The sequence below is a fragment of the Narcine bancroftii genome, chromosome 13, assembly GCF_036971445.1.
Source record: "Narcine bancroftii isolate sNarBan1 chromosome 13, sNarBan1.hap1, whole genome shotgun sequence".
In the NCBI taxonomy this organism is placed as follows: domain Eukaryota; kingdom Metazoa; phylum Chordata; class Chondrichthyes; order Torpediniformes; family Narcinidae; genus Narcine; species Narcine bancroftii.
This window is the reverse complement of record NC_091481.1, coordinates 42549698-42567192: the sequence shown is the minus strand read 5'-3', so window position 1 is coordinate 42567192 and position 17495 is coordinate 42549698. Positions and strand designations below refer to the sequence as shown.

At 45.2% G+C, this 17495-nt stretch overlaps 1 protein-coding gene across 4 annotated transcripts in view; it reads right to left on the bottom strand.

Annotated features, from left to right (window-relative positions):
• Positions 1-17495, bottom strand: part of washc4 (WASH complex subunit 4) — a 182564-nt gene that overhangs the window by 25061 nt on the left and 140008 nt on the right. For 3 of the 4 annotated variants that reach the window (XM_069909975.1, XM_069909974.1, XM_069909978.1), the window contains one exon: positions 6626-6760. The exons of the other annotated variant lie outside the window; for it this stretch is intronic. In XM_069909975.1, the coding sequence (XP_069766076.1) occupies positions 6626-6760 (135 nt within the window). The remainder of the gene's footprint in view (positions 1-6625; positions 6761-17495) is intronic. 4 annotated transcript variants of the gene reach the window in all.

Sequence of the window (17495 nt, the reverse complement as noted above, 5' to 3'; positions counted from 1 at the left end):
ACAAGTTTCTCTTGTGTCTTGGTGTGAGCTTGCAGGCGCCTCAGATTGAAGAGACTGCCATCCGTGCGGTACCGGATGTAAACAGCGTCTTCATTGTTGGAGTCTTTCATGGCTTGGTTCAGCATCATGCTGAAGAAGATTGAAAAGAGGGTTGGTGCGAGAACACAGCCTTGCTTCACGCCATTGTTAATGGAGAAGGGTTCAGAGAGCTCATTGCTGTATCTGACCCGACCTTGTTGGTTTTCGTGCAGTTGGATAATCATGTTGAGGAACTTTGGGGGACATCCGATGCGCTCTAGTATTTGCCAAAGCCCTTTCCTGCTCACGGTGTCGAAGGCTTTGGTGAGGTCAACAAAGGTGATGTAGAGTCCTTTGTTTTGTTCTCTGCACTTTTCTTGGAGCTGTCTGAGGGCAAAGACCATGTCAGTGGTTCCTCTGTTTGCGCGAAAGCCGCACTGTGATTCTGGGAGAATATTCTCAGCGACACTAGGTATTATTCTATTTAGTAGAATCCTAGCGAAGATTTTGCCTGCAATGGAGAGCAACGTGATTCCCCTGTAGTTTGAGCAGTCTGATTTCTCGCCTTTGTTTTTGTACAGGGTGATGATGGTGGCATCACGAAGATCCTGAGGCAGTTTACCTTGGTCCCAACAAAGCTTGAAAAACTCATGCAGTTTGGCATGCAGAGTTTTGCCGCCAGCCTTCCAGACTTCTGGGGGGATTCCATCCATACCTGCTGCTTTGCGAGAGGAAACTTTCAGGCAAACCTCAAAGCAAAGCTCGACGTTGCAACCCGCCTCACGGACCCGTCCCCTGAAACCCTCTGGGATCAGTTGAAGACTACCATACTGCAATCCACTGAAGAGGTACTGGGCTTCTCCTCCAGGAAAAACAAGGACTGGTTTGACGAAAACAGCCAGGAAATCCAGGAGCTGCTGGCAAAGAAGCGAGCTGCCCACCAGGCTCACCTTACAAAGCCGTCCTGTCCAGAGAAGAAACAAGCCTTCCGTCGCGCATGCAGCCATCTTCAGCGCAAACTCCGGGAGATCCAAAATGAGTGGTGGACTAGCCTCGCCAAACGAACACAGCTCAGCGCGGACATTGGCGACTTCAGGGGTTTCTACGAGGCTCTAAAGGCTGTGTACGGCCCCTCACCCCAAGTCCAAAGCCCGCTGCGCAGCTCAGACGGCAAAGTCCTCCTCAGCGACAAGATCTCCATCCTCAACCGATGGTCAGAACACTTCCAATCTCTTTTCAGTACCAACCGCTCAGTCCAAGATTCCGCCCTGCTCCAGCTCCCTCAACAGCCCCTAAGGCTAGATCTGGATGAGGTTCCCACCCTGGATGAGACATACAGGGATGAAATAACACCATGAATACAGGAGGAAGGCTGGAGAGGGAAAGGGGACAAGCAGACAGGTCAGGGTATTCCTGTGGCCCTTCCCCTCAGCAACACGGATACCTCTTTGGATACTGCTGAGGGGGATGGCCAATCTGGGCCAGGCAACAGCAGCCAGACCAATAGCACCGTGATGGGCTCTGAGCCTCAGAACGGAAGGGTGAAGTCAGGTACAGCGATAGTCATAGGGAACTCGATTGGCAGGGGAACAGATAGGAGATTCTGTGGCCTCCAAAGAGACTCCAGGACAATGTGTTGCCTCCTTGGTGCTTGTGTCCAGGATGTCTTTGAGTGGGTGCAGAATCTTCTTAAGGGGGAGGGTGAGCAGTCAGAGGTCATGGTATATATTGGTATCAATAATATTGGTAGGAGTGGGTAGAAGTCCTGCAAAGTAAGTTTAGGGAGTTAGGAAAGAGGCTGAAGAGCTCCAATGCGGTCTTATGAGGATTACTCCCAGTGCCCTGAGCTCGGGAAAGGCAGAATGGAAAGATAGGGCAGACAAACGTGTGGCTGAGGAGATGGGGCAGAGGGCAGGGTTTCAAGTCCTTGGGGATGGGGTGACCTGTACAAATGGAATGAGTTGTAAACTCTAAACTAGAGGGGAATCTTGGCAGGGAGGTTTGCTAATGCTATTGGAGGCTGTTTAAATTTGTAGAGGGTGGGAATCAAAGTGAAGAGGCAGAGGAAGAGGTGGTTGGTGCACAAGTTGGGACAGCTGGTAGGGAGTTTGTGTGGAAGGATGAGCAGAGGGGGCAAAATTACAGCCAGTGGGATGAGTTGCCCTGTAACAGGGACAGAGTCCACAAAAGGTTTTGTGTTTAAACACAGGCAGCATAAGAAATGAAGTGGACGACCTTGTAGTCCAGCTACAGGTTAGTAGGGATGATGTGCCCAATACGGAGACTTAGCTAACGGTTGGACGTCATTGGGAGCTGAATGTCCAAGGGTATACAATGAATCAAAAGGATAGGCAGGTAAGCAGTGGGGAAGTGGGGTGGGGGTGTGACTCTGTTGGTAAGGAATAACAGTAAATCATTAGAAAGAGGAGATATACGATCAGAAGATATAGAATCATCGTGGGCTGAACTAAGAAATGGCAAGGGTAAAAAGACCCTGTTGGCAGTAAATTATAGACCTCCAAACAGTATCTGAGATGTGGACAACAAATCACAACAGCAGATAGAAATGGTGTGTCAGAAGGGCAATGTTATAGTAACCATGGGAGATTTTAACAGAAGTAGATTATGAAAACCAGGTTGGAACTGGATCTCAAGTGAGTTTAGAATGCCTACAAGATGGCTTTTTTTAAGAGCAGCTTGATGATGAGCCCACAAAAGGATCTCCTGTACTGGATTGGGTGCTGTGTGAGGTGATCAGAGATCTTAGAGTCTATTAGGGGACAGTGATCACAATGTGATTAAATTCAATTTGAGATTTAATAAGGAGAAACTAAAGTCAGATGTGTCGGTGTTTCAGTGGACTAACGGGAATTACATTCAGAGAGAGAAATTGGCCAAAGTAGATTTAGAAGGGGCACTAGAACACAGAACATTACAACTTAGTACAGGGGCTTTGGCCCACAATGTTGTAGTGAATCATATATATCTACTAAACTAAAACAAAGCCCCCCCCCCCACCTCTATCAGGCAACATCCTGGTAAATCTCCTCTACACCCTCTCCATAGTTTCCAGATTGTTCCTGTAATGAGGTGATCAAAACTGAATACAATATCCTAAGTGTTGTCTCACCAGAGATTTCTAGAGCTGCCACATTACCTCACAGTTCCTGAACTCAATCCCTCAACTAATGAAGTCAGCATCCCATAGGCCTTCGATACAATCAACCTGTGTGGTGACCTTAAAGATATCTGTTCATCCACACTCTTAAGTAACCGATCATTAACCTGCATTCAGCCTTCAAGTTTGACCTTCCAAAATGTATCACCTCACACTAAACCCCATCTGCCTCTTTTCCACCCAACACTCTATCCTGTCTATATCCTGCAGTATCCCATGCCAGCCTTCAACACTATCCACAACTCCTCAAACCTTCGACTATCTGCAAATTTACTGACCCATCGCCCTACTTTTTTGTGCAGGTCATTTATAAAAATCACAAAGGAGCAGGGGTCCTAGAACAGATCCCTGTCGAACTCCATTAATCACCAACCTCCATGCAGAATACTTTCCATCCACTTCTACTCTGCTTTCTACAGGCAACTCAGTTCTGTATCCACACAGCCAACGTTCTATACATCCCATCCCACATGACTTTCTGACTGAGTCTCCCATGAGGGACCTTGTCAAATGCCTTAATAAAATCTTTATACACCACCTCGACTGTCCTACCTTTATCAGTTTCTTTTGTTACTTCTTCAAAAAACTCAATTAGGCTTGTGAGCTATGACCTTCTTTTCACAAAGTCACACTGACTCTCCCTGAGAAGACCGTACTTCTCTAAATGCTTCTCCAACTGCTGTAATTCTCACTGGTCTATAATTCCCTGCATTTTCCCCATTACGTTTTATAAAGAGTAGGGAAGACAGCAGAACAACAATGGATAGAGTTTCTGCAAGAAATGAGGAAGGAGCAGGATAAATACAGGCCAAAAAAGAGGAAGTAGTTGAATGGAAAAATGTCACCACTGTGATTGACTAGGAAAAGAGAGGGCATACAAGGAAGCAAAAATTAGTGGGAAGATAGAGGACTGGGAAGTTTTTACAAACTTGCAGAAGGTAATCAAAAAACTCATAAGGAGGGAAAAGATGAAGAATGAAAGTAGGTGAGCAAATAATATCAAAGAGGATACTAAAAGCTTTTTCACATATATAAAGAGTAAAAGAGAGTTAAGTGTAGATATCGGACCACTGGAAAATGAAGCTGGGAGGCAGCAGAAAGGAAATTATAGGCCGGTCAGCTTGGTGTCAATGGTTGGGGAGATGTTGGAGTTCATTGTCAAGGATGGAAGTTATGGAGTCCTTGAAGACACATCACAGGATGTGTCAAAGTTGGTTTCCTGAAGAGAAAATCTCACTTGAAAAACCTATTGGAATTCTCTGAAGAAGTGACAAACAGGTTGGATAAGGGAGATACGGTGGATATTGTGTATTTGGATTATCAGAAGGCCTTGGACAAAGGGCCGCACATGAGGCTACTTAACAGGAAACATACTAGTGTGGCAGAGCATTGATTGGAAGCAGAGAGTTGCGATACAGGGATCATATTCTGATTGGCTGCCTGTTGTTCATAGGGTTTCACAGGGGTTGGCATTAGGTCCACTTCCTTTTATGTTGTAAATTAACGATTTACATTATGGAATGTAAAGAAAACTTTTGACATCTTAGCCTTAATAAATCAAAGTATTGAGAATAGAAGTTGGGATGTTATGTTGAAGTTGCTTAAGATATTGATGAGGCTAAATTTGGAATATTGTGTGTTGTTCTGGGCACCTAACTACAGGAAGATTATCAATAAGATTGAAAGAGTGCAGAGAAAATTTACTAGGATGTTGCTGGGTCTTCAGGAGTTGAGTTACAGGGAAAGATTAAATAGGTTAGGACTTTGTTCCATGGAGTGAAGAAGAATGAGGGGAGGTTTGATAGATTTACAAGATTTTGAGAGGTATAGACAGAGTGGAACTGAGTAGGTTTTTTCCACTTAGATTGGGGGAGATAAATACGAGAGGTCATAGTTTTAAACTGAAAGGGGAAAGGTTTGGGGGAACATTATGGGAAAGTCCTTCACTCAGAGAGTGGTGGGACTGTGGAATGAATTGCCATATGATGTGATGAATGCGGGCTCAATCTTGTGTTTTAAGAATACATTGGATAAATACATGGAAGGGAGAGGTCTGGAGGGTTATGGAATGGAAGCAGGTCAATGGAATTAGAGAAACAATGGCCAGCACAGACTAGAAGGGCCGAATGGCCTGATTTCTGTGAAGTAGCTTTGTGGCCAGGTGTGCAAATGATACAAAAGTCCATGGAGAAGCAGGTGGTGTAATGTTGAAGGCTGTCAGGGGATACAACAGCTTATAGAAAGGATGCAGGATTGGGCAGAAAAGCTGCAGATGGAGTTCAATCCACATAAGTGTGAGTTGATGCACTTTGGAAGGTCAAACTTAAATGCTGAGTACAGGGTTAATGGTCGGATACTTACAGAGGCTGTAGAAGGACTTAGATTAGGAGAATGGGTAGAGAAATTATAAATTAAATATAATGTCGGAATGTGTACAGTCATGCACTTTGATAAAGAAAATAAAAGGGGTGACTATTTTTTAAATGGGGAAAAAATTAAAAATTTCCAGATGCAAAGGAACCTGGAATCCTTGTGCAAGATAGCCTGTAGGTAAACTTGCAGGTTGAGTCAGTGGTGAAGGCAGCAAATACCATGCTGGCATTCATTTCAAGAAGAATAGAAAAGCAGGGATATGACATTGAGGCAAGACCTCACTTGGAAATACTGGGAGCAGTTTTGGACTCCTCATTTAAGAAAGATTTGCTGAGGGTTCAGGAGGTTCACCAGGATGATTTTGGGAATGAAAGGATTGTCAGATGAGGTTCATTTGACCTCATTAGGTGGGGATCTCACTGAAACATTTTGAATGTTGAAAGGTGTGGACAGAGTAGATGTAGGAAGGTGGGAGAGTCTAGGACAAGAGGGCACAACTTTAGGATTGAAAGGTGTCTGTTAAGAAAAGAGATACGGAGGAATTTCTTCAGCCGGAGGGTGGTGAATCTTTGGAATTTGTTACCAGACAGCTGTGGGGGCCAAATACATTTGGTGTATTTAAGGTAGAGAGTAATAGCTTCTTGATTAGGCAGGGTATCTAACGTTATGGGGAGAAGGTCAGGCAGTGAGGCTGACTGGTAAAATGGATCAGCTCATGCATGAATGATGGGGCAGACTCAATGGGCTGAAGGGCCTATTTCTGCCTTTCTGTCTTCTAGTCTTACTGGACAAGAATAAAGGTTGGTTTTGTGAATGCCCTGTTCAGGATGAAGGGAGGCTCTCCCAGCTTGCTGCATGGACCGGAGAAAATGTTTCCAGAGATCAGGTTTTGTTGGGTGTGAGTGGAACAGAGGTCCACACCTTGAACTAAGAGTTCTGTGGCTAGATGATAGTCTGCCATGGACCTTGGAGAAGCTGACCAGCTGGACCACATTCTCATCACTGTACTCAAACTGCTGATAACAGATCAAAATCAACGCAAGGTTCTTCTGATACCTTCTGATCATTTTGGTCCTTGGTCTCCTTAAAGAATCGAATGTCTTTGATTAGTCGAGACTTGATGTGTTCATCATACATGAATTGACTGAAAATATAGAATTTCTTCCTCAGAAACTGGTAGGTGAAATTGACCTAGGGGTAAAAATTTTAACAACACAGTTTGAACCAGAATTATAAACTGAAAGTCAAGCAACAGACAAGTCTTATTCCAATCCACTGACTGTCTAATGTAATGTACAATAAGTAAAATAGTACAGATACTGAAAATCTGAAATAAAAGCAGAAAATGCTAGAAATACTCTGTTGGTTGGCCAGCATCCAGGGAAAGAGAAACAGAAATCATGTTTGAAGTTGAATTCCCTTCGTTAGAACAACTCAGTTCCAGAGAGGATGGGGGAAGAGACAAGAAGGATGGCAGTTAGCTTAACGGGTAGTGCAACACTGTTACAGCACCAGCAATCAGGACGGGGGTTCGAATCCTGCACTGTCTGTAAGGAGTTTGTACATTCTCTCCGTGTCTGCGTGGGTTTTCCCCAGTGGTTCTGGTTTCCTCCCACTATTCGAAACGTACTGGGGATTGTAAGTTAACTGGGGTTAAGTGGGCTGAAATGGCCTGTTACCCTGCTTTATGTCTAAAATTAAATGTAAAGAGAATATTCTTGAACCTGAAACATTAGCTCTATTTCCCATTCCACAAATCATTCCTGACAAACTGACTCTATCAAACTTTTTTTGAAATTGTCAAATAATTTCCAAGATGACGCCTAGAAGTGTTGCCTGTACAGAGCAGAGATACCTATAGCTATTGAGATGATGTTCAAAGTTAAACCTAGTGAGCTGGAGAAAACAGCATAAAACATTGCTGTGGCAGTCAAGCTACATATTCCACAAAAAGGAATAAGCCATTCTCTCTATGATTGCCCACTAGAAGCGGTGTGTCAGACCCCCAGGCACTGAAGACATTGTGTCAGTCCTGCCAATATGCAGTCTGTCATAACATTGCTGGAACTTAAGAGTTAATATCATATGGAACAAAGCCAAAAACAACATCACTGGGTCTAACAGGCTCTGGAGTCATCCCAGCATACGTCAGCAAACTCAGTACCTGGAAGGTTCAAGAAACATGGTTATCAGGTGGACTGAAAAGACCACCCCACCCCACCCAACCCCCAAGCCCTTCCTAGTATCTTTTTTTCCAACGCACAATCTCTGCAGAATAACACCAAGGACTGGAGGGGAGACCGGCTAGAGCAGAGCAACATGGGGAAGTACTGGGTATTCTGCTTCACAGAGACATTGTCACCCCAAATTCACTGACCTAGCCCCAGCCTGAAGGTGCCTCGCCACACTCAGTGGCCTTAGGTAAACTTCGTGGTTAACTCTTCATGGTGCCCAGTTCTGTCCCAGGACTGCTACCCTCATTGGGAAAATTTGCTTTCACAAATCCATAGTGACTCTGCCCAATTATTTTCCAGACGTCATGTCGGATCCCCTCCCCACCTCCACCCAGAACCACAAGCAGACCTTCCAGGTGAGGCAGAAGTTTACCTGCACATCCCCCAAACTAATCTGCTGTACTTGGTGTGGCCTCATCCACATGAGTAAGCCCAGATGTAGATTGGCTCCCAACATCTTCCCTCCCCTTGATTCCAAATCCCCTTGATATATTTGATATCACATCTTCCCATCTCGATAAAAGGTCCTGAGCTGAAACGTTGAGTGACCATCTCTCTTCACCAAAGCTGCCTCACCCGCTGAGTCCCTCCAACTTCTCACTGCTTGCTCAAGGTTCCAGCACCTGTAGTTTGTGTGTTTCTCACTTCCTGATTTGCCAGTATTTTTATTTTCATGTCAATCTGTGTGAGACTTGTATGTTTCTCATAAACTATTATAATTAATAGAACAATACAGCACAGTACAGACCCTTCAGCCCACAATGTTATGCCAACCCATATATTCCTTTAAAAAGTACTAAATCCTCCTTACCCCATAACCCTCTATTTTTCTTTCATCCATGTGTCTGTTTGTTTTAATATTTTATTTTTGACTTTTTTCAAAAATACACATGATAAAATTTTCAATATCACGATATATTAAACTTTTTCTTACAAACAACAAACAAAAACAAAACAGTCCCTCCCTCCCTACATACGAATCAGAGCTTACGTATATTTTAAACATATAGAATATAATTGGGGAAATCATGTTTAAATATATATAATAGTTGCATTTATAGTCCTTTTTCTTTTTATTACGATATTTGAGCCCCTATGTGGTCCAGGTTTGGCTGCCAGAGCTTTACAAAAGTGTCATATTTGTTCTTTAAGTCATATATGATTTTTTTCCCATAGGTATACAGCTGTTCATTTCCGCAGTCCATCATGCTATAAGTAGAGGGGAATCGGACTTCCAAGAGATCACAATACATTTTATTTGCTACTGCCAGTGCTATTTTTATAAATGAGATTTGATATTTATTCAGTTTGTTGCTTATTTCCATAAAATTATCCTGTAGACATAGCTCTGGGTCGTCTGTGAAGGCCACTCCTGTTATCCTGGTTAATTTTTCTGTGATTTCTTGCCAAAATGGCCTCACCTTCATGCACGACCACATAGCATGTAAAAAAAAAATTCCTGTCTCAGTCCCACATCTGAAATACATCTCTAATATTTCTGCTTTTGATCTATGTAATGTCTGCGGGGAAAGATATAATTGGTGAAAAAAATTATACTGGACCAATCCATATCTTGCATTTATAATTGATGTTATATTGTCCTTACATCAATCTGACCAGCTTCTTTCTGAAATCACCATCTGTCTAAGAGTTTCTTAAACGCCGCCAATGTTTCAGCCTTTACCACCAACCCCAGCGAGGCATTCCAGGACCTCTGAACTCTCAGTGTAAAAAACTCACCCCTGACGCTTGCCCTATTCTCATGTTTCACTTTCCCTTCTTTGCCAATACCTCAATCCTTCGCTGAATTCAGAAAGTTTTCAATCTCTGATACTGCAATTTTTTACAGTACAGTGTTATAAGTATTTTCTTTGCTTTATGGCCAAGTATCATATGCAAGTTGGGAGGAGTAGGGCATCATTTAACAAGATCACAGCTGTTTCTAGAACAGACAGAGCTGGGAATGTGGATACATCATTTCCTGAAAGTGGCGTCACAGGTGGACAGGGTAGTAAAGAGAGCTTTTGGCATATTGGCCTTTATAAATCAAAGTACTGAGTACAGCAGTTAGGATATTATGGTAAAGTTGTCTAAGATATTGATGTGGACAAATTTGGAGTATTGTTTACAGTTTTGGCCACATAACTACAGGAAAGAGTGCAGGGAAGATTTACAAGAATGTTGCCAGGACGTGAGGAGCTGAGTTAAAGCTGGAGTGTCAGAGAATGAGGGGAGATTTGAGAGGAATACAAAATTATGAGAGGTACAGATAAAATGTCAGTAGGTATTTTCCATGGAAGTTATGTGAGTCAAGGATGAGAGAACGTGGGTTCAGGATGAGATGATTAATTGGAACAGAAGAGGAACTTCTTCTCACAGAGTGGTGAGAATGGGGAATGGCCTGCCAGCTGAAGTAGTGAATGCAGGCTCTAGTTTGACATTGAGGAAAAGTTTGAATAAGTACCTGGATGGCTATGATCCAGGGACAGATCTAGGAAGAATAATAGTTTGGGATGGACTAAATGAGCAGTGTGGTATGGTGTGATAGTATACTCAATCTTGGGTCGTAGGTTTTATATCTGAGTGGCCTTCTCCTATGCAGGTTTCTTACCCGGGCTGGAGGGTCCTGCCTCCCCTCCTAGGTTGGACCATACCTGTTCGCAAATCACCTGTGGACATGGCCTAGGTAAGTTTAATTGGGTTCTCTAACTACCTCTGAGGTAGGTCAGGGACCCGGTTGGATTCTGACAGGGTTGACCGAGTCACACCCTTTCTTACTGCTGTGTAACTGGGGTGTAAAATGTAAAAAGCGAGGGGGAGGCAGCAGCCCCAGCCTCGGTAGAGTGAGGCAGGCGGAGGCCCTGGTCCGTGCAGAAACGAGGGGGAGGCAGTGGCCCCGGTCCGGGCACAGGGAAGGCGGCGGCGGCCCCGGCCCGAGCAGAAGGTAGGCGGCGGAGGCCCCGATCAGGGCAAAAGCAAGGGGGAGGCGGCGGCCCCGGCCTCGGTAGAGCGAAGCAGGCGGAGGCCCCGATCCAGGCAGAAAGAAGGAGGAGGCGGCCCCGGTCCGGGTACAAGGAAGGCGGCAGCGGCCCCGGCCCCAGTCCGAGCAGAAGCTAGGCTACAGCGGTCCCGATCCGGGCAAAAGTGAGGGGGAGGTGGTGGCCCCGGCCTCAGTAGAGTGAGGCAGGCGGAGGCCTGCTTGTCTGTAAACTACTCTTTGCAGACGATGTCGCTTTAGTTGCCCATTCAGAGGCAACTCTTCAGCGCTTGACGTCCTGTTTTGCGGAAACTGCTAAAATGTTTGGCCTGGAAGTCAGCCTGAAGAAAACTGAGGTCCTCCATCAGCCAGCTCCCCACCATGACTACCAGCCCCCCCCACATCTCCATCGGGCACACAAAACTCAAAACGGTCAACCAGTTTACCTATCTTGGCTGCACCATTTCATCGGATGCAAGGATCGACAACGAGATTGACAACAGACTCGCCAAGGCAAATAGCGCCTTTGGAAGACTACACAAAAGAATCTGGAAAAACAACCAACTGAAAAACCTCACAAAGATAAGCGTATACAGAGCCGTTGTCATACCCACATTCCTGTTCGGCTCCGATTCATGGGTCCTCTACCAGCATCACCTTCGGCTCCTAGAACGCTTCCACCAGCGTTGTCTCCGCTCCATCCTCAACATTCATTGGAGCAACTTCATCCCTAACATCGAAGTACTCGAGATGGCAGAGGCTGACAGCATCGAATCCATGCTGCTGAAGATCCAACTGCGCTGGGTAGGTCACGTCTCTAGAATGGAGGACCATCGCATTCCCAAGATCGTATTATATGGCAAGCTCTCCACTGGCCACCGTGACAGAGGTGCACCAAAGAAGAGCTACAAGGACTGCCTAAAGAAATCTCTTGGTGCCTGCCACATTGACCACCGCCAGTGGGCTGATCTCCCCTCAAACCGTGCATCTTGGCGCCTCACAGTTCAGCGGGCAGCAACCTCCTTTGAAGAAGACCGCAGAGCCCATCTCACTGACAAAAGACAAAGGAGGAAAAACCCAACACCCAACCCCAACCAACCAATTTTCCCTTGCAACCGCTGCGACCGTGTCTGCCTGTCCCGCATCGGACTTGTCAGCCACAAACAAGCCTGCAGCTGACTTGGACATTACCCGTCCATAAATCTTCGTCCGCGAAGCCAAGCCAAAAAAAGAAGATACTCAATCTGGAATGCCATAACCATGCAGGAGCATTACACCACTCAGCAAGTCTCTCTGGCTCAGATCTACTCGTGTAGGTAGGTAGATAGCTGAGGTGGAAAAGAGAGAGAAGGGGAGAGTGAGAGAGAGAGAGAGAGAGAAAGGGGCGAGAGAAAGGGACAAGAGAGAGAAGGGGAGGGGGAGGGGGAAAAGAAGAAAGGAGGGGGGGAGAGAATGGACAGTGAAGGGAGAGACAGGGGAAAGAGAGAGGGGAGAGAGGAGGGAAAGAGAGGAGAGAGGGAGGAATTGAGAGTGGGAGAGAATAGACAGAGGGGGGAGAGACGGGGGCAGAGTAGGGGGAGAGAGAAGGGAGGGGGAGAGAGAGAGAAGGGATGGGGAGACGAGAAAGAGGGAGAGTGTGTATATCTTTTTATATATATATATATATGTATATATCTATGAATATAGTACATATATATAATATGCACACACACACACAAAAAATATATAATTATACATACATATATTATTTATTATTACAAACTCCTGTTTTATTTAGTGAGTGTCATTTGTGGGGGGGGGGGGGCACAGTTTTCACAACATTTACACACTGCATGGCACCATCAGGTCCAAACTATAAACAAAGGTGATTCTCTCAACTATGAGAAAGAACAACGGTTGTTTATTCAAAAAAAGTGATTATGAGTCATGTGACTGGGACATTCAGTATTGATCAGGTAGCCATCTGACGGATGACTTTGTGTGAAAAGGACAATTTGGATGATTCTCCCTGTCAGGGGAATTATTGAACTACCATTACCATTATAATGGCCATTTTGATTGACCCATATCTGGGTGTATTGGAGGATTTAAACCATGTTTTTGCTCCTGCAAGGCTGAGAATCAGTAACCTGCTTGAGACTCTGCAGACATAAGCTAAATTCCACCATGGGGCCCAGAGATGCAGTTATCTGACATAAAGACATCTGTGTACCAGGAAGATTAAATGTCAGAATGCTCTCCACCAGTAAAAATTTTCAAGCATCTTCAGTGATATACCAAATTTCCTCAAACTCCTTTCAAGTATAGCTGTTAATGAGCCTTCTTCATGATTGCATTGACATGGAGGCTCCAGGACAGATCCTTGGAGATGTTGACACCCAGGAATTTGAAGTTCTTGACCCTCTCCACTACTGACCCCTTGATGAGGACTGATTCATGCTCTTCTGACTTCCTTCTGAAGTCCATATTCATCTCTTTGGTTTTGCTAATGTTAAGTGCAAGGTTCTTGGCATGACACCACTCAACGAGCTGATCTATCTCCCTCCTGTATGCTTCCTCATTGCCGTCAGTGATATAGCTGACAACCATGGTGATATCGGCAAATTGGTAGATAGCATTGGAATTGTGCCTGGCAACACAGTCATGGGTGTATGTTGAGTAGAGCAGTGGGCTAAGTACATATCCTCACAGTGCACCTGTGTTGATCATCAGTGAAGAGGAGACGTCGTTTCCAATTCGTACTGACTGTGGTCTTCCAATGAGAAAGTCAAGGATCCAGTTGCAGAGAGGGTGAAGATGCCCAGGGTTTGCAGCTTCTTGACCAGCATTGAGGGAATAATGGGTTGAAGACTGAGCTGGAGTAGATGAAGCACTCTTGCATGAGTTGTTGTTGTCTAGCTGTTATAGATCTGAGTGGCGAGCCAGCGATATTGCATCAACTGTGGAGTGATTGTGACGATAGGTGAATTGCAGTGAGTCCAGTCCTTTACTTAGGTACATGTTGATTCTAGACATGACAAACCTCTCAAAGCATTTCATCACAGTAGAGGTTGGTGCTATTGGGTGATAGTCATTGAGGCCATTCACTCCACTCTTCTTGGGTACCAGGATGATTGATGCCCTTTTGAAGCTGGTGGGAACCTCCGACTGCAGCAGTGAGAGGTTGAAAATGTCTGTGAGCACTCCGGCTAGTTAGTTGGCCCAGATTTTCAGTCCCCTTCCAGGTAGCCATCAGAGCCTGACATCATGCGAGGGTTCACCCTCTTAATATGATGTACTGATGTCAGCCTCAGAGACAGACATCACAGGGTCCTCAGCCTCTGCAGGGATTCACATGGGCACTGTTGAGTTCTCCTTCTCAAAGTAGGCATAGGTGTTCAGCTTATTGGGTTCATACAACATTACAGCATTGTATAGGCCCTTCAGCCCTTGATGTTGTGCTGACAACCCTCTCTACCCCATGTTTCAGTTTTTACTCTCTGTAAAAAAAAACTTACCCCTGATGTCTCCCCTAAATTTCCCTCCTTTCACTTTGTACATATGTCCCTGGTGTTTGCTATTCCTTGCCTAGGAAACACCCTAGCTATGCCTCTCAGAATCTTGTGAACATCTATTAAGTATCTTTTCAACCTTCTGCACTCCAAAGAGAAAAATCCCAGCTCTGCTAACCTTGCTTCATAAGACTTATTTTCCAATCCTGGTAAATCGCCTCTGTATCCTGTCCATAGCTTTCACATTCTTCCTATAATGAGGTGCCCAGAAATGAACACAATACTTCATGTTTGGTCTCACTAGAGATTTGTCGAGTTGCAACATGACCTCTCTATTCCTGAATTCAATCCCCCATTAATGAACCCCAACATCCCATAGGCCTTCTTAACTATCCCATCAACCTGTGCGGCAACCTTGAGGGATGTATGGATTTGGACCATACATTGTTCATCCACACATCTAGATAAGTGACCATAACCCTGTACTCAGCCTTCTGGATTGTTCTTCCAAAATGCATCACCTCACACTTATCCAGATCGAACTCTATCTGCCACTTTTCTGCCCAACTCTGCATCCTGTCTATATCATAGATTGTCTATGACAATCTTCAGCTCCATCCACAATCCTCCAACCTTCCTATCATCCTTAAACTTTCTGTCCTATCCTTCCAGCTCTTCATCTAGGTCAGGGGTGTCAAACTCAAATTCACGGAGGGCCAAAATTAAAAACTTGGACTAAGTCGAGGGCCGAACTAAATATTTATTGAAAATTTTCAACAACATCTGCATGTTTTCTCTTCTTTCAACATATGTAATGTTAAACTTTTTCTTATTAAAATAAATGTTTAATAATAGTTTTGGATAAACTCTTTCCAGAAGCATTAACAAATGAGAAATAAAATATTCAATAAATAATATTTCCCTATAGAGGATTTGTCAAATGTTGCTAGTGTGCTGTCGAATAGTAAAATCTGAGGGCTATTGAGAATGTGGGAGAATAACATGATTCCTGAAACAATCAAATGGGTGACTGATTGTGGGCATGAACTCTAGCAGGGTTATTTGCCATGCCCTTTTTCCATTGGTACAGATATCCTTTGATTTACACACTTTTCAAGTTTTATGCCTAATGAGCTTGTATCCAGGTGCAGGACCATTTTTAACCAGGAATATATTTATCACTGTGACATGAAACTATTGGAAGATCATTTTATCCTGAGATTAAAGTTCATAATACTTACTCAGGCCTGTGTGCGGGAGGGCGGGGTTTGTGGGCGATCGGGTTGAACAACGACAGTGCGGGGGCATCGGCTCTCGCTGCAGGGCAGCATCTCAGTGGATCAGCGGCCCCGTCACCGTGAGTCGCAGGTCGGCCTGCGGCAGGGAGGGGGAGTGGGCAATGGTCCTGGCGAGGTCAGGCCCGAGGCCTCCGGTTCCGGGTGCTGGGAAGCGGCCTTGGTTTCCCCTGACACTGGCCAGGCCGCGCTGCAGTGGGGGGGGCGGGCGAGGGGACATGACAGTACGGGGGCATTGGCTCTCGCTGCAGGGCGGCATCTCGGGGGATCAGCGGGGGCCGCGTCACCGTGAGTCACGAGTCGGCCTGTGGCAGGGAGGGGGAGTGGGCATCGGTCCTGGTGAGGTCAAGCCCGAGGCCTCCGGTTCCGGGCGCTGGGAAGTGGCCTTGGCTTCTCCTGACACCGGCCAGGCCCCAAAACCAGAGTCCACGGTGAGACCCTGCAACGTAAACAGCGGAGGTGGGAGCGATTAGCAGGCTGACGCCAATGCATTCTGGGATTTGTTGTATTACTGTGCATGGGCGGCCAGCGGGCCACCTCTCATACATTTTTGAAATGATCTTGCGGGCCAAATATAATTATATCGCGGGCCAAATTTGGCCCGCGGGCCAGAGTTTGACATGTGTAATCTAGGTCATTTACAAAAATCTCAAAGAGAAAGGGTCCCAGAACAGATCCTTGAAGCACTCTACCAGTCACCAACCTCCAAGCAGAATGCTTTCCATCCACTACTACTCTCGGTTTTCTACATGCAAGCCAATTTTTTATCCACACAGACAAGGCCTCATGACTTTCTGAACAAGTCTCATGGGATCTTGTCAAATGACTTACTAAAATCCATGTAGATCACATCTACCCTCATCAATTTCCTTTGTTACCTCCTCAAAAACCTCAATTAGATTCATGAGGCACGACCTTCCCTTCACAAAGCCATGCTGACTATCTTTGAGTAGATTGTATTTCTCCAAATGCTCACAGATCCTCTCCTTAAGAATCCTCTCCATTAGTTTCTACACCACTGACGTAAGACTCACTACAATTCCCACGATTCTCCCTATTACCTTTTTTGAACAAGGGGACCACATTTGCCATTCTCCAATTCTCTGACACCTCCCTGTGACCAAAGAGGACTCAAAGATCATAGCCACTGCCCCAGCTATCTCTTCCCACAGCAGCCTGGGGTGTATCATGTCTGGCTGCGAGGAATTATTATGTTTTTAAGAAGATCCAACACTCTTTCTCCTTAATCTGCACACAAGCCCGTTCTATTCTGACCTCATCCTGATTGAGATCATTTTCTCTGAAAAATACTGAAGCAAAATATTAATTTAGAACTATCGCCATCCTCCTCCGCTTCCAGGCACCTGTTACCTCCTTTATCCTTTAACAGCCCCACCTTCATTCTCATCATTTTTTTGTTCTTCACATACAAGTAGAACACCTTGGGGATTCTCCTTAATCCTACTTGCCAAGACCTTTTCATGCCCCCTGCGAGCTCTCCTAAGTCCTTTCTTCAGCTCCTTCCTGGCTACCACATACTTCTAATGAGCCCTTCCTGTTTCCTACTTCCCCTATCTAATGTCTGCTTCCTTCTTCCACTTGATCACCTCCTTTGTCAACCAGTTTCCTTTTCCAACCATCTTTTCCTTGTCGCATTGGGACAAACTTTATCCTGAACCCAGCACATGTGGTCCCTAAACATCCTCCACATTAGTTCCGTGCTTACACCCTTGAACATCTGTTTCCAATTTACTCTCGCTAGTTCCTGCCTCATCCCATTGTAATTAGCCCTTTCCCAATTACACACTTTCCCATTTTGTCTGCTTTTATCCTTATCCATAGCTATGCTAAAGCTCAGGGAGTTGTGGTCACTCTCACCAAAATGCTCCCGCACCGAGACTAGATCCAATATGGCCTCTCCTTTTGTCA